Source organism: Phyllostomus hastatus, unplaced genomic scaffold (assembly GCF_019186645.2).
Source record: "Phyllostomus hastatus isolate PE091 unplaced genomic scaffold, TTU_PhHast_1.1 phas_contig_283, whole genome shotgun sequence".
Taxonomy (NCBI): Eukaryota; Metazoa; Chordata; class Mammalia; order Chiroptera; family Phyllostomidae; genus Phyllostomus; species Phyllostomus hastatus.
The window spans coordinates 8,344,984-8,363,039 of NW_025333833.1; the positions used below are offsets into that span (position 1 = coordinate 8,344,984).

Sequence of the window (18,056 nt, forward strand, 5' to 3'; positions counted from 1 at the left end):
AAGAAAAGTAAACAGAAAACACAGTAAGATGGTAAAAATAAAATCCAACTATATCAGAAAGCAGAATATAAGAAATTGTTAAAAGGTAAAGATGGTCAGACTCTGTTTGTTTGTTTGTTTGTTTGTTTGTTTGAAATGCTGTGAACGAGAGGCACATACATAAGGATCCAGGAGGATCAAAAGTCAAAGGTTTGGGGAAAGATTTATCAGACAAATACTAATTAAAAGACAGCTAGCAAGCCATGAAAATGAGATAAAATGGAAATTTAAAAAGGCGTTACTAGGAATCAAGAAGGTCTCTGCACAATGATAAAATGTAGAAATCACTAGAAAGATATAGCAATCTTATATGTATCTGATAACAAAGCCTCAAAATTTATAAAGCAAAAATTGACTGAAAGTTAGAAATATTAAACTACAATCCTATCTGCAAAAACGAGTAAGTCTACAAAAGATATAAAAATACAAGAAGCAATACAAAAACTTTGAGTTAATGGACATGTATAGAACCCTGAATCCAACAAGGATATAGTCTACATTAGCATATATAAAATCTGTGAAAACTGACAATAGACTGAAGTATAACCAAATCTCAACAAATTTCAAAGTCTGTACCATACAGAAAGCATTTTCTTGATCATAGTTGAACTTAAGTTAGAAGTTAGTAACAAAAAATATACTTTAAAAACCTTCACTTTTGGAAACTTATAAACTTATTTATGTATAATTCTTTAGCCCAAGTAGAAATAATAATGGAAATTATAAAATACTTAAAACTGAACATTCTGAAAATAGTATATATCAAAACCTGTAGGATATTGCTAAAGTAATTATTAACTTATTGCTAAAATAGTTATTAAGTGAAACTTATAGTCTTAATCTTTTATATTGAAGAAGAGAAAGGCTGAGAATTAATGAGGTAATTAAATATTTAACTCAAAAAGTTAGAAAGTGAAAGAATAAACCCAAAGAAAGTTTTGGGAAAGAAATAATGAAGATAACAGCAGATGATAATGAAATGGAAAACAAATAAATGTAATAAAATCAATAAACCCAAGAGTTGTTTCTTAAAAGTTAGTTCTCCAATGAAAATAGATAAATACCGTCGAGATTCATTCAAGAGAAAGGAGAAAACACAAATAATCGATGTTAGAATGGAAAACGGGACATCATTACTCAAAATCAGAGACTTGAAAAATAGAAGACCATCATGACAAACTTTATGGTGATGTATTTAAAAATGTTTAAATGTAAAGAAGTGGATATTTTAAAGGAAGATGTAACTTATTAAAATTGACTATAAAAGAAATAAAAAATGTAAGGAGCCCTGCTACTCATAACCATTCAAGTAATTGAACCAATAGTTTAAAATTTACTACTGATAATAGTTTAATTCCTCATAAAGCCTGACTTCTAAAAAAGAGTCAGTGCTGCATCACGCTTGAATTAATATTTCTAACCAGTGGTAAATTCAGTTCTTCATTGTAAGTGAATGAATCGGCATTCTGGTATCTAAATTGAAAAACAAAAATACCACCATGCATGCTGAGCCCTAAGTACGTCAACTGAATTCATTTTCAGTCCCACACGCGGTCATAGTTCCCTTAAAGCTTTTGCGTCTTATGTGATATCACCATTTGGGGCTTTCCTTAGGAAAGAGCAAGAAGTTCTCAAAAATTTTTCTTACTGGGATGTGCAATTAAAAACTAAAGAGAATAAAGCCAAACACGTAGCTACAGAAAAAGAAAATGAATAAGAAGACATCAAGACTTATACCTGAATAATTTAAGTGTGCTTCTTAATAAAACCTGGAAATTTGTGAATTTTCAAATAAAATGATGCATAGGAGGAAAAACCCTCAGAACTTTTAAACCTAGTCTCCCATGACGTTTATTTATCAAAATCTTAATTACAGCTGAAGATTCAAATTAATATACATGAAAGGTGATTGATTAGGTGGTACATTTTAACTCCACATTTGAATTAGAGGTAACTCGAAAATTTATCAAAGAATTTTATTGTGTATTAGGTTAAACCATATGAAATTGTTCATATTTTACCATTTTAGCATACAAACATGGCAATTCTGTATGGTCATGTGTTTATTAAAGGAGAAAGCAAGGTGTGCAGAGTATGCTGAACTACTTTTTAGTTGTTTAGTTCAAATTTATTTGTTACTAATTATTATTTTTTACCTTGTTTTAATACTTACAGACAAGCCAGAATGGGTGTGAATGGTATATAAAAACATTGTGGGGGAAATATTTAAAATTGAGAGAATTCTATTTATTTAAATTTGTTTCGTTGGAAAATTTGGACAAGATCACCATTATTCGGACCTCACAGTACAAGACTGTGGTGCAGAACACTGTGCTGGATAGAAGTATAGCTCGGAACCTGAAAATGGAGAACATGTAATCAAGTAATAGGAATTTGTAAATGTATTTATTGGAAATCAAGGAAGTGGTCATGATTAAGCCTGGCTTCGTGGAAGTAGATGAATTGAAATTTGCATTGAAGGTCACCTAAGATGCGGCAGATGAGTGAAAACCCTCAGCAGAGACAGACACGAGGGTGCCCGTATGGCTGGTTTGACTACGGCTCTATGTCGGAGAGCATGGGCGTAAGGTCGGCCCACGGTCTCTCTGCCTTAAGATCTCTAGGGAGGTGACTCCATCAGGAAAATAACGCTTTAGGGGGATCACTCCAGTAATGGGGAGCAGAACAGCTTTCAGCAGAGAGAGACAGGAGGCAGCGAGATCAGTTAGGAGGGTCCTGCCAGAATCTGCAAGACCAGGTAGAAAGTCCTGGAGGAAGGTAGTGGAAATAAGGAGGACAAAATGAAGCCGACAGACCCTTCTACAGAGACCTGGTGGTGTTTGGAGGCAGAAGGGGTGCAAATCAGCATCACAGGTGCCCCCCCCTTTTCTGTCACCTCCACTAGTGAGTGATGTCCCGTGTAAACATTATTTGTTTTCACACAGTTTCATACGCATAATTGGTCCTCAGTAAATGGTGAATTTCTCCTCTTTCTATTTAGGGGCTCAAATACTTGTACACTTTCAACACTTTCAATACTTTCTATTAAAGTCTATTTAGGATAAATCTCAAACTAGTCTTAGAAGGCCCTGGCATAATCAAGGACACAATCTTCTTTAAAGATTTTAATGATGAATACTGAAATCATGGCATAAATAAATCAAAGATTAAACTCACAGTTATATATGAAACATACAAACCTGAGAACATATTAAGTCAGTTATAGAAAAAGTTTAGATAAAGGTATTAGAAATCTCTGTAAGTTAGAAGAAATTGTCTTCTCGAGTTGACAAATTATGACTCACCTAAATGAAACTGTGAGATTAAGAAAATCTTATAAATAGCCCTGATTGGTGTGGCTCAGTGGATTGGGTGTCATCCTGCAATCTGAAGGGTCTCAGGTTCAATTCCCAATCAGGGCACATGCCTGGGTTGTGGGCCAGGTCCCCAGTTGGGGGTGTGCAAAAGGCAACCAATGTTTCTCTTGCACATCAATGTTTCTCTTCCTCTCTTTCTCCCTCCCTTCCTCCATAAAAATGAATAAAATATTAAAAAAGGAAAATCTTATAAATAACTGAACTGAAATGTTCAAAACAGTCATTTTATGCTGAACTGTGCTTTCTTGGTTACTTAAGAGCGTGTTCTTTGTAAAACCTAAGATCGTAATGCTTTTTATCTAGTTTTTTTCTCATAGAATTGGCCTAAGTAGTTATCTCTTCATTTAGGGGTACTGAAGATTACCAAGGGGGATGGAAGGGCAAGGCTTTTGGTAAAGATTTTATTTTTTCCAGTTTTAGATAAACAGCCAAGTTAAGAGGAAGGTTCGGAGGGCCCCCGTACATCCGTGCCCCACACGTGCACAGCCTCCCCATCAGCAGCACCCCCGCTGGACTAGTGCGTGTGTTACAGATGGTGAGCCTCCACTGACAGCATCATTGTCACCCGGGGTCCGTGGTTTAACACTGGGAGTCCCTCTTGATGCCGTATGTTCTCTGGGTTTAGACAAACGTATGGCATGTGTTCGTCGTTGCAGTATCATACGGAGTGTTTCCACTACCCTGAAAATCCTCTGTGCTTCGCCTGTTCATTCGCCCTAAGTGCAGGTTTATCTTGGAGGGCTCTTTGTCGCGTTTCTATTCAAGAAATCAGTAGTAGATACTCTTGATAGCTTGCTTCCTGTTTTGTTCAAAATTTTTCACCATTACATTAAGCTAATAACCTTTCTCCGTCTGTATCCTGTTGCCTCACTGAGCTAGAATAGCCATTTTAGCGTCAGCCACCCAGGATTAAAACTTTTATTTGATGAGCTTTGTTTGCAGTAAATTATTGCTTAAAGGGTACGATTTAATTCTTTTTAAAATATAAAGAATTGTGCGCCTATTGTTAAAGTTCTTTGAGTTATTGTTTGGAGGAGTCTCCGTGATTACCTGTCTTATCTTTTCTCCATTACAGCCTATTGTACAAAACACAAGGAGAACAGGATAGTTCTCGCAGTGATGAAAAGTAGAGGCTCTAGAGCCAGACCACACGGGTTCTAGTCCCGACTCTGCCCTGTACCAGCTGGGCGCACGTGGGCAGAGTCACGGAACGCCTACTGTTTTCTTTCTTTCTGTAAAATGGGGGTGATAATCCCAATTCCAGAAGATTGTCATCAGGATTGAAGAGAACTCGTGTAACACCCTTATTTTGTAGTCGGGATTAGGAAATAATAGTTGGGTATTGTAGCTATCCTTGTTATGTTTTCATCATTACTTTTAAGTCCCCTGGTTGTTAGGACCAAGACCCGGAGATATGCTTCGTGCTTGACACTTAAGACACCATGTGACCCTGAGCCGTTGTTCCTGAGCTTTTCTGGTTGAGAGTGTTGTTGCACTAACACTGTCCTCTGCCAGCCCGTCCAGTACCATCACCTGGAGCCCTGAGCGGAAGAAGTGGAACAGTTGTGGGTGTTCAGACCCTTGACCAGAGAGAAATCCCTTCTCCTATTATATTAGCCAGAAGAAATTTATGATGATAATAATAGTAATAGAGAATACATTTGTTGAAGTAAAAAAAAGGCGGGGAGACTGGATGGCTGTACGTGCTGAGAATCCTCCACATTTCTTGACTCACCCGCAGTGCGCACGTGCCGAGGGAGAGTCTCGGGCGTGCCAGCCTCACCCGGCTGCCTGTCTGAGGGAAGCGCTGCCTCCTGGGTGGTGCAAATTGGACGGATTAAGTGGCTCTGGGGTTAGTATTTCAGAGCAGCTGAACGGTAGTGAGTGTGAGTGTGAGTGCGCAGGCTGTGACGCAGGGAAGGGGACATGGCGGAGGACGTCCCCGACGGCCAGGCGGGTGGGGTCTCTGGAACGCCCAGGTGCTGTGGTGTCAGCAGCTGTGTGCATGTGCCCCGGTCTCCTCTCTGTGCTCTCATCCCGTTTCCTTTATAAAATTCTCCTCCACCCGCACCGCACCTCGAAGCTTCCATTACCTCCAGGAGTCCGCCAGCAAAAAGCATGCAACTCCATTTGCATGAAGCCTTTTTTCTTTCACAGTGTGCACTTGTTATTAAAATCCCTCTTAGAAACCCATTTCCTAACACTACTCCTTCCCTCCTATTCCGTTTCTTAAATGTCTTATGTGCCGCCGATAGAAGGAGAATTCTTCTAATTTAGAATGCACAGCACGGAGAGCCAAGTTGTGTGCTGATCTCATTTATTAATAACTGGACCCGCACCTGTTCACTGTTACCACCGTTTACACCGTAGAAGGGAAGGGAGATGACAGTGAGGCCGGCCCATTCACGACAGCCCCACACACTGAAATTTCAGGGGCGTGAATGGGCGCGCGCGCACACAGCGTAGCGTGTATTCAGTTTTCTCGGCATGCCGTGTTAGAATGTTATTGATTTTTAAAAAGGTTTTTGAAGTGAATTGAAAAATTCCCCTTTTAAGAATATTAGAACACGTGTTTCCTAACTATAATATCAGAAATATTAAAGGGACCTGTGAATAATTCTAACTGGGAAAGCATTCACATTCATTCATATTTTATACTTCTGGACAACACAATTGGTAGGGATCGGTCTAGGTTGCTATTCACGTGAAATATTTAGACAGGCGACACGAGCGCGGGCCAGACCGGCTGCGTCTGTGAGCGTACAGTGTTTTCTGGGCTGTCGCAGCTGGAGACGTTTGCTGCGAGAAGGGTATTTTGGTTCCTCTCATCACTGCCCACCAGACTAGAGCTCCATACATCTCCTCCTGCATCTTGTTCATGTTTCATGTTGAACTTTCTGAAACGACTTTCACGTGGGTAAAATCGTTTCCGTCTTCTCAATGTGCCCCACTCTGACCCCAGAGAGCCGGAGCCGGCGCCACCGCAGGGGCCGTCCCCAGGACTCAGCAGGACAGACAGAAGGCCCGGTGCTCAGCACGTAACAGACACCCCGTGGTGGCTGACATGATCGTGACAAGACTTCCACCCTAGATAGTTTGCAAAACGGGTGCTTAAATAACTTTAATAGTACATCGTTTTCTCTTTTGAAAAGTATTTATGAATCATCGAACCTACCTTTTTAAGAAACTGGTGTAACTTGATCTGAAAGTGGTAGACATCAGAATTCGTGACATTGGTAGCTGTGTCATTTATGTTCCATGTGTGCCTGTGTGGCGTGTTGATATACGGACTTTGGTTCAATGTGATTGAACGAACAGTAAATGTGTTTGATTTGATGCTTATACATGTTTGGCCATAATAATGTTATATAACAGGCACGTTTCTCTTGATACTTTCAGAGGGTTTTGCAATAAGGGATAAGGTTTAACCTTATCCCTCAGTTAAACATTTCTGTATTAGCAAACATATACGATAAACATTTCCCTTTACGCTCTTTCCAAACACAATATTCCAGAATTATTTCAGTCACATTTATTATTCAGAATCCTGAACAGAAAATAATTAAGGAAGGGCCAGGAAGTGTATTTCACCAGGTGGTGTTTCTTTGAGAGTAAGACGCCCAGTTATTCTGCACAGGCCCACGAGCTCTCTGCTGCTATTTTGTCCCCGCTCACCGAGCTCACCGACACGGGTCCCTCCAGCGCCGCCCCCCCCCCTCCGCCGCCGGCTGCTGTCACCCTGGAAGCCGGCGTTGGCGTCCCTCCACCAGCGGAGTCCTCCCCGTGGAAACCCACAGGGTGACTGCCTCACCTCCACGGTGTCGACTCAAACTCACCTTCTCAGGGCAGCCGCCCCTTCCCTGTACTCGCTACAGTGGAGCGACTGCTCTTCCCCCCCCACACACACTTTTTGACATTTGCTTCCTGGTAAGTGGCACTGAAGGCCACGGACACACTAGTAGGTCCTAAAGGCAGAGGCCGGGTTCTGTTTGTTGAACAGGCACGTCCTCTATCAGAAGTGCCTTTTGCCCCTATCATTATCCAGTTGTCGAGCACTTTGCGGCACTTTTCAAAGAAAGCACATTGACAGAGAGGAAAACGATGCGTTGAGGAAATGACGTCACAGTACTACACTTTGTACTTAGAGAGCCCCTTTCTCCGAAAATGCTAATTCTGCATCGAAGCACATGAGCTCATTATCTTGTCTTCGTCTCTGGTTGGCCCGAGTAACCCAGTTTGCTAATGAAGAGCGGAGTGGGCAAGGTGAAATGGCTCCCACAGGGCACACGGGCAGTCAGTCGGCCGGTGGTGGTGCTGCTAAGAAAAGCCCAGTGTTCTCTTTGTTCAATACATCATTCCACCCAGGGCTGGGCTGGAGGTTCTCTCTCATTATGATACGCTGTCACCTCGTCTCAGCTCATACCCAGTGGCAAAGGAAATGATGAGATAAATTTAAAACTTAACCAGGCTCTTTCAATCCGAAGATGAAAAAATACTATTTTTAGATGATGAGAAAGTGAACAAAACCATCTCAGACCTTTATCTACTGAAACAATATGATATGTCTCAGCCTTAGAAAGCGAGCATATTTTAAAATGACTATAATTAAATATTGTGACTAGGAAAGAACATTAATTTTTACAGCAGGTGAAAATAATGCGGTAGCATGTAGCAGGAAGGGGGGTAGAGGAGAAAGCTGTCTAATTTTGGCCTACTGGAACCACTATAGATTTTCCATCCGCCTCAGCAGAAATGTAACTTCAAGAGCGTAATAGCAGTTTTCCTTCCCGCTTGGAGACTCCATGTTGAGGTGGCTGGACCAGTTGGGTGCGCAGGCCTGCCTGGGACTAGCCCAGCAAGTTGTCAGTTCCACCCTTGCTGCTGCTGCTTCCTTCTTTCTAAGTGGACATTGATTGGTTCTTGGGGTGTATAGTCTTGCCTTGGCTTTGGAGTGGTTATGAATCTTCTGAGGACCAAAGAACGTGGGTAGTAAACAGCCTTTATTTTTTTTTCTTCTTTGCATTGTTGTGGGGGCTGAGAAAGTCAAGAAGTGTGGACTGATTCCCCTTACGTTAGTCTGTTTAGCTAACCTCGTGTCTTTTCTTTTCCCTCTTTGGGGATAATCATTCACACTTCTGGAATAATTTAACTTCTTCTTTTGAACCCACTAACACTTAAGCTACATCAGAATTGTGGGGTTTTGCCTTTTTTCATGATACACAAAGAGAATCTGCAATTAAAACAACAGCAAGAAGTAATGTATGTGTTAGAGATCGATAATGGGGTTGCCCATTTTAGCCCATATAATTTCCAAATAGTTAAAAGCACTCAAATATGTTTACTTAATGAGTTCATATGCCTGAAAAGTAAAATTAAATGTTTGGAAGAAAGTGAAGAAATAAGTTTCAATTTTTGTTCTTAGTGAGAACATTGCAAATCAAAGAAAACTGTTTACTAGACCATCCTTTCCTTGCTGAGGGAACTTCTTTTTCTCCTCGTTTTGTTTCTCCATCCATTATTCAGAGATTAAAAACATATTTTATTGTAACAGTCGCCCATACTTGCTAATTAGAGGTAATTGTCAGAGGGAGGATGAGGCTGTCCTCGCCTCCCCCAGCGCCCTTGCTCACCTGCCTGTCCCCCGTGGGACCTGCCCCACTGGGACACTCACTCCTCAATGTCAGGTTCCCAGAGTCTGAAGGTCTGGTTCAGTGTGTTCGACCGACCGGTGTGTTTAAATTCAGTGCTTTGTGCCATTCCCATGAATTCTGGCCACTTACACTGCCATTTTTTAGAAAAGTGCACTAAACCCCGTGTGCCTCATTCTGAAAATGACTCCGTGCATTAAGGCTCATTTAACCAACCGCCGATGGTTGGCAAGAAGTCGAGAGATTTACAGTTAAGTTATTGGTCCTGATTTTAAAGCACAGTTATAGTGTGGACCTTCCTTGTACTGCAGGCTTGTAAGACACCGTGTTACCAACCTCTCAGTCATTAGGAGTGCTGGCTTCTGTCTCACTAGTCAGGATGTCACGGCGACGATGTTGAGTCAGGGAAAGCAAATCCGTCTCCAAGAGGCAGAGATGGTAACAGGGTCGGCACCCGCAGTCGGTGAGCCGTGGGAGGGACCGATCGGTGGGCATCGCCGAGTCTGTGTAAAATGGTGTCCTTTTGGCACTCACTGACTATAAATTTCAGTAAGTGTTTTTTTCTTGCGGCAGATCAGTGCAACACAGTGAAATTTTCTGTAACGGGGGGGCGGCAGCGGCTGGGCGTCTGCTAATAGCCTGAAAATCACTAATGAGGATGTGCGGTGGGAGCGATTGATTGAATAGCTGCAGTCGTGTGTTTCTCTCTCGCTTACTCTTTCTGCAAGCTGTGGGGAGGGAGGGGGAGAGCAAGACACTGGGCGGGAGCGGGAGGGGAAAAAAACCCGCTTTCTCTTAAGTGGAAGTAGCACGGATCCCAGGGGCCAGGAGGCCAGAAATGGAAGTTTGAGCCGCATCTGTCTTTTAAAGGGAGAACAGCAGGAAGCAAAATGTCAGTCTCCGGAGTCACGACTTACTCCTTATTTTTTTAAGATCTGGAAGATCCCACAGAATACTTTTTTTAGGATGTGTTTTGTTTTTCCTTGTCCATGTTGAGATTATCTCATGTTCCCTGAGAAGCTGGATTCCTATATGTCTGTCAGTTGAAGTGGAGATGGGAAGCAGTTGTGACAAAGGTATAATTACGTATCTCTCTCTCATCTGTGTGTGCTTGTGTATGTGCATCTTTATGCATATATCTCTCTTCGAAGAAAATGTAACCTTAATGTAGTGTCTAGTCATTAACTTTGAGATTACCACATTATGTGCAAAATCTGAAGCTGGTTAACTAGCGTGAATAGATTGAGGATTCCAGAGTAAGATCCTAATAAGGTCATATTGCCAGAACAAGGAGAAGCTGATCTATTTTTGTATCCGCACAGGCATATATGATATTTTTCCCTGGCAGCGGCTCTCAGTCTTTGCATAGCCCTTTGGTTTGCAGCCTGGCGAATGAATCATCGCATCTGCACACAGCTGAACTTTGACCTTTGTGCAAGCAGCATCACACCACGAGCAGCCCTAGACTGTGTTTTGTTCACAAGAGCATCAGAAATTTCTGTTAACTCCTATATTGCTGACAAATGGAGAAGTAGATGCATACCCTGTGAGAGGCAAATATTAAGCGAACTTACAGATATTAAACTTAGCTCAGAGGAAATTACTTTTTATATGTGCACAGATAAGACATAAGCTGCTGCCCGACAGCAGATTCTTAACTGTGACCGTCTTCTAGTGTCTCGATGGGTCAAATGCCACAGAGATAAAGAGAGAAATGGTGTGGATGTAGAATGTAATGTACCTTTAAAGCAAACTGATTTTGTGGGAGGGGGGAAAAAAACAATGATTTTGCAAAGAGAAATCTCTGGAATGCGGAGTTCTTAGTGATGTGCCATCCATTCTCTTCCAGAGGTGCCCGCAGAGAGGTCCCCCCGCAGACGGAGCATCTCGGGGACCAGCACGTCGGAGAAGCCCAGCTCCATGGACACTGCATATACCTCGCCCTTCAAAGTACCAGTAAGCGTTTCTCTTCTCCCAGGGGATACTTCGCTTTTCTTCTTTCTTCTTAGAGTTCGAGAGAATTACTATGACCATTTTGTTCCTCAGGAATTTCTTTACAGTACTTATGTTGAAGGGATAAAGTTATCAACTTCTGTAGATTATTAACTGTGGCTAATGCCCACTACCCTCAGCTAAAGGCTCGTTAGGTTGTAGGGAGTTTTATTTTTGCTTGTGGGTCACTTCCAACCTATAGGGTCCGGCAGAAGGAAGGCCTGCATGAGTGTGGTCGGTCAGGTAACAATATGGATGTAACAACTTACAGTTTTCATTTGAACACTTCACCTACAATGTCCTAGGGTGTGCTTGAGTGTGATAGTGTTATGTTACAGAGTGACATGCTTATGATTTTGTAATAAAAGTTTGTAATAAAAACTGGGGCATTATTTGTGCCAGACCCTGTATATAAGTAAATACATGAAATTCAAATTCCTGTGAACTATACAATGCAAATCTTTGCAGAATGACCTTTTACCAAGTTGCTAGCCAAAACCTATCATAGTTCTATAAAGGTGCTGGTGAGAATTAATTAATTCATTTCTTTCTTTCATTTTTTTAAGGTATGGGGTATGATTTTTTTTTAATTTTCTAGAGCTGGGACATAAGTAGAGAATGATGAGACTTATAAAGTTGTAAAGCATATAATCAGAGAATTTAAACAATTGTGAGTTCTAATCATGAAATCTGGCCTGTGCTTTGCTTAAGTCATCTTTTAAATGACCCTTAAAGTGCTTAAGAAATAGCCTGGCAGAAACCCTCCCATGTAAAATACTCCTTAAACTGATGAGGTGGTGTTGAGAGTCAGTGTTCAGTTCAAAGGGTGCCGACGGGGGGAGCCCCCAGGGGGTGGACACCTCGGCTGACCACCAGCTGCAGGCCTGTCATGGACCGTTGGATGTAACTCTGAGTGACCCGTATCTTCATTCATTCATTTTCTTTGTTTATTGAGCAAGAAATGCAGTTACCTCCAATCATATTATTAAAGTCCATTGTGTTTAAACTTGACAAGAATGACCTGCATAAAGTTGGTCATTATTGTAGATACAATGGAAATCAATATAAAAAAGAAATAGATTTTTCTGTGGAAGTAAAGAGGTTTTTTTACCTTAATTCAGCCTAGTTAATATCTTATATTCTCTCTTTATGTACTTATTCCAGGGCTATTTTTTTTAAGTTGGGATGACGTTTTACGTAGAACTGATATTTTGAGACATACAAGTAGGCATTCATTAGTAAGTTAACTTTAATGATGTTTTGTTATGGATTAACCCTAAGGAGCAAGATTTCTCCCTATTGTATCTTAGTACCTTGTAGTTTGTGGATACTTGTTACTGTGCCTTTTCAAGTTTTTACAATTTTATTCGTTTTTAAAGATCACAAGCAAATGTTGGGTTAATATTCTAACCCAATTATGACAGGAATATTAAAATAGTAGGTTTCATGCCTTTTACTAAACTTCTCTGTTCCATAGGTATGGCTCCCTATTCTTTAAAACTTTTTGGTGAATGAAGAAGGCATTTTTTCCTCTCCCCTGTCCTTGTTTTCCTGATGAGACAGAGATCAAATGTACTGAAAATAACTATCCACATACAGAGTTTGGCAAAAAGGGATTGAACTAGAATTTGAAGTTTTCATACCATCATGCTGGAATAGAATGGTGAATGCTTTAAAAGAATTTTTAAGTCAGTAGCTGAAGAACATCCTTCTGCAAAATGGGAGCATTGAAGTACTTCTAAGTTCAGTCTGAAGTTCATGTCTGGGCTTTAAACAATTTGAATTAAGTATGAACAACAATTTTTAATTGATTTAAGCAATAAGTTGACAGGTAGTCTAAGGTTTACCTTCACTCTGAGACTAATGATTCTCGAGTAAAAGTAATACACTGACAACGCGTGCACACCAAGACTGGCACCGTGTACAGACCACTGGCTCAGCAGTGAGGCTCCCGACCACCTCCGCCACCTCCTCGAGGGAAGGAGGAGGCCTTTGCCTAACCAGTTGCGGTCACTGAGCCTATGAGCTTCGTTCTAGGAGGATTTAACCCTCCACGAGCCCTTGCCTAGACAGTCATTTGAAAAATAACCATCAGAACACACTGGTTGCAGAGCCGTAAAAACAATCTGAACCCACTTAGGATAAAGGCAAAGAGCCTTACATTCATCAATAGCCCTTAATGGTACCATCGTGTTACAGGATGGATGGTGCACAGTGCAGTAATTGACGTTAATAATGCTCCTGAATCGTGAAGTCAAGAAGTGAGGTTGTATTTGTTGTTCTGAGCTTTTTAAAAAGTGGACTGTACAATATTGTGTAATATATATCCAGTGTGAGCATTTATATTGTGTAACATATAGCCAGTGGGAGTTTTTAAAATCTTGAAGATCTGTGATGCTTAAAAAAACTTACCAGAAAAATCTGCCTTGTGAAGTACCTCATTCCTTGATAATGCTGGATAAATAATTTATATTCTTCTGAGAGAAACCGTAACACGCTGGCTAAAGGAGGCACCGTAGTACTTGGATGTCTATGGAGGTACACTGTATTTTTTTTTAATTTATGCATAACACCAATAGCTAATGTGACTTGCATCGCTTACATGTATTGGCGATAAGAATAAGAAGTATGTGTATTTTTTAGATCAACACAAAATACTGTAGTAATTAATATCAAAATGGACTCTCTGAATATAGAAAAGCAGTACAAAAACGAACCAAGCTCTGAGATGCTTAACTTTGAGTTACTGACACAGTATCACAAAGATGGCGATCTCCATGTTACCTTGAGGAAGGGGCAGAAGTTGTAGGTAGGGTTCAAGTGTCTTCACTGTGGTGAACGGCAGGTGGTTCAGTGCTCCTCAGTTGAACCCACAAGGGAGCTAGTAGTAGGCTCCCCACAACAGCCTGTCCTTCCTGGCGACATTTTCACGCTCACTCGGAGCAGAGCAGATGAAAGAGATCTTAGCAAGCCTTGACTGAAACGACTGACACACTTGTTGAATGCTTACTTTGGGCAAAGTGTTGGTGATTCGCCAATTATAGATACTTCCCTGGCACTGTACGTGGTGCTAGGGAACAGAAATGAACCCAGAATTTTCCACTCTCAGAGAACTTACAATCTAGTAGCAAGAGACAGAAAAGGGGCCAGGTTCATAAGGAGGTAGATACGTATGGTTACACGAGTTTTTAAAAACGTACTGTGTTTGCTAAGGCTTTGCCGTGAGCCAGTGTCTGAGCCTAGTTTCAAAGGCTGAATGAAAGTAATTGACAAGGGAAGGGGAGTATTCCAGGCTGAGCCAACAGCATTTTGGGAAGGCACGCTTCATAAGGTAACCGATGCCATCAGGGAACATGGAAAGGGTTCAGTGAGGCGGGAATAGAAAAGCGTGTAGGCAAAAATGGTGAGAGAGGGGCCTGGGAATGTGAGTTAGGACAAGACGTAAGTGAGTGGCTTTGTTTGTCAAGCTTGCCTAAATTTTGCTGGCTGCTAAAGCATTAGAGATTAGTTTATTGAAATATTTGTCTTGGCCCATAAAGCTAAACCAAGTTGTATAAATACTGTGAAGTGTCGGTAAATTACTTGCCTCTTTCCCGAGTGACTCTTCTTCCTCTTGCCAGCACTCAGAGTCGGGGGTAAGGGGCCGGCATTCAGTAGAGGACCAGTCCAGCCGCCACCTCGCAGCTGACAGCACTAGAGTCGAGGTCAGCTTCTGGGAGACCCGGGGGAGGCCGTCCTGCTGAGCTCCTGGGGGAGGCGGAAATGAGCCACAGTGTGTAACCAGAACAGTGAGCCCCCCACAGGGGGGCGGAACCTTTGTGTAGCCTCCTCATTCCCCCAAATTTGTATTTTGAAAAATGTAAAATGGATATCCAGCACAGCAAGATGGCTTAGACTCTTACTTAGTCTAAGCTATCTTTATGCAAGTATAGACAACAGAGTCAGTAAGTTTGAAAAGAAGTGCATGAGAAATGAAAGAGGGAACTTATATAGACGCTGAACCTACAGGTTAAGGCGATGACCTGGTTTTTAGGAATGTTTAAGTGCATTTGTACTTTAATCACCCATAAGAAAAAGCAGTGATTCGCGTGATAGCTGTTCTGCTCTTCCTCCCTCTCACCCCGAGTTTCTCCCCTGTAATTCCCATTGTACTTACAGTTGGCCCTTGACCAATGCTGGGGTTCGGAGGACCGGCCACCCAACAGTCGAAACTTTGTGTGCGTCTTCAGTCAGCACTGTGCATACACGGTTTCCCAACAGTGGATTGAAAATAGTATTTGCTTGTAGGTCTGTGTCCCTCATTAGACAGTGGATACCTCTTCTGTTCATCTTTGCTGCCACCCCAGTGCCTAGTACAGTACCTTACACACAATGGACACCTAACAAATAATTGCAAGTGAACGAAATATGCACGAATTATCGAAGGACCAGAATAGAGTATCTCTTATACTCACTCTCTTGGTATTTACTGGTGAGGTCTCTGGTCAAATAGATTACCAAACCATTTGATAACCACTAAGGGATCATCTGGAATAAGTGAGTGTACCTGTGCAGAATACTAACATTTTTTTCCTCAATAAAGCAAGATTTGAAGTTGTATTTGGAATCAGGGCTATGATGTCTTACGTATACAGGATATACTATGTCGACTTATATTGGGAAGTGAAACTAGGTAGACTTTTTCTTAATTAGTGATTTGTTTCTGTGACTCTGATCCATTCAGGTTTCATATATTGTGTAAGCTCACAATGTTTCTGCAGATCTGAGTTTTGACTGTTAGATCCCTCAAGAATGGTTTTGGTCATTTGAATAGTTTTTGCCTCTTTTTAAAGATCCTATGTTTCACTTTTTCTTTACCATCCTGGTACACTTTTTACCTCTGTCATATTGTGTTTTCCTTTAAACAAGGTATCCATTCTATGTTTTATACATTGTCAAAACTACATTAAAATATTACAGGAGTTATTAGGAAGAAATGAGTAAACTAATGAAAAGTTATTTAGGTGCTTATAATATAATTTAATTCCGAAAGGGAAAATGATCACGTCTTGTAATTGTATGTGTGTGTCTCTTTCCCATTGCCTTAGTTTCTGGAACAGCCTCCTTTCTTGAACACCCTATGTATAAAGTGACTATTGATATTTACGATTTTTTTACCGCTTCTCCTTAGACGGTGCCCTCGGTTTAGCTGTGGCCGAGAGAAGGCGGGCTGTGTTCCGGGCCAGGTGCTCGGCTCGCCGTTCTCCTCTCCGTCGCACAATGGTCTGAGCCGGCCTTTCATGTGAACATAACACAATGCAGTCGCAGCTGCTTCGTTTGTGTTAGCTTTGAGCTTGGCTCTGAAAGGCTTCTGGCACTAAAATATATGCCAAGACAACCAGGAAGCATAGTCGAGCGAGAGCAGTAGCTGGCTCTCCTGTGTGACCCTCCTTGTGTGCTCGTCACAGTGGCACCTGAGCATTCCCAGGCACAAGGTACACAAGATGGCAAGAGGGGAAGCCTTTCCGTAGTTTTTCGAAGGAAGTGAGGCTTGGGAATGATAAATGTAGACGAAGTTAAATTCCTGCGTTAAGAGAAATGTTACATCCTTTCTCGAGTGTCAAGATTTTAGGCTCAGTTTGTATGGGTCTCTGTTTGGAATAGAACTGTCAGGAAGATCAATAAGATCCTTAATAAGATCTTTGTTTTTTCCATGTTAAAGGAAGAGACTGAAAGCTTCATGCTGATTTCATAAAGACCAGAAAGCGTTCGTTGTCCAAACCAGTGGTTTTCAACTCTGGCTATACCTGAGAAATCACCTAAGGAACACCAAAAACAGTACTAATGTCTCCACCCCAGACCAGTTAAAGGGAAGTCTCCAGACTAGAACCTAATCTTCTATATTTAAAAAAAAAAAACTCCCCCAGAAGATTGTAGCATGTGCCCAGGGTTTGGAACTGTGTGTCGAAATGATTGATTAAAACACGAGGAACTCATTGCAGTCAGTGTCTTTGCCATGGACACCAGTGCTTCCTCTGGTGCCTTCGAGTCCGGCGTTTTCTCGCGGGCCCGGCGCCGCCCGGACAGACGGCTGCGGCGTGCAGGAGTCGTCCTTCCAAGCGTGTGCCCCGGTCAGTCAGGCGACCCTTCTACAACACACTTTTTACAAAACACTTGTCTACACTTACACAACACTTGTTTTATTGTGGCACGGTGACCTCTGACCAGCTTCAGAATCTCAGTCTCAGGGGTGAAGTAACCAATTTGAATTCATAGCACCCAAGCTGCGTATGTACTGTTTTAATTTTTGTATTCTCTTTGCAATTGTGTTCCAGGGCCCTTAGAGCTCTGCCCTCTACGGCTTAAATATTCTGTGTCCATCTTTCTTCCTTCTCTTTGCTGACCATCAACGTGGAATGAAAAATCCATACTAGGATCACCCTGCAGTGACCCCTCCTTTAATAAAGGGCATATTTATATTCATATATGTATGAATGTATAATATATTGAATATATACTCCTATTTACGTCTATCACAATATTACTGCCAGAGGTAAAAATAATGGAATAAACATAGGGATGTCAGAAAAGAAAAATTATAGTCTGAAGACATTACATGTTAACTATACCCTTAAATCATTTTGTAATCAGAATGGGTGTAATTTTAAAATCTCTGCATGATAAACATCCTAGAAAATATAAAACTTGGAGCCGAGCAAAAAGAAATGAGATTAGACATGACCGCTTAGGGGGATAAAAAGGACATGCCAAATAAATACGTGGTGGGAGAGGGAGCAGGCGTGGCAGGGAGCAGCGCCGAGTTACCCTTGAACCCGTCGGGGGACCGTGCAAACCCGCCGCAGTCTGCGGTCCTTCCCAGAAGCGAGCGGGTTTGCAGGCTGCGAACGAGCGGAGACTCCAGCTCACCCCGCCCCGGAGACCGGGGCTGTGGGAGGGACGGGACGGGCTCGCTGACCGCTCATTCTCGCGGATACGGTACTACGAGCTCCTCCTTCTCAAA

General features: G+C 41.8%; 1 protein-coding gene across 8 annotated transcripts in view; it reads left to right on the forward strand.

Annotated features, from left to right (window-relative positions):
• The window catches only part of RASAL2 (RAS protein activator like 2), a 278,498-nt gene that overhangs the window by 193,786 nt on the left and 66,656 nt on the right, over window positions 1–18,056 (forward strand). For all 8 annotated transcript variants that reach the window (XM_045838806.1, XM_045838807.1, XM_045838808.1 and 5 more), the window contains one exon: window positions 10,914–11,020. In XM_045838806.1, the coding sequence (XP_045694762.1) occupies window positions 10,914–11,020 (107 nt within the window). The remainder of the gene's footprint in view (window positions 1–10,913; window positions 11,021–18,056) is intronic.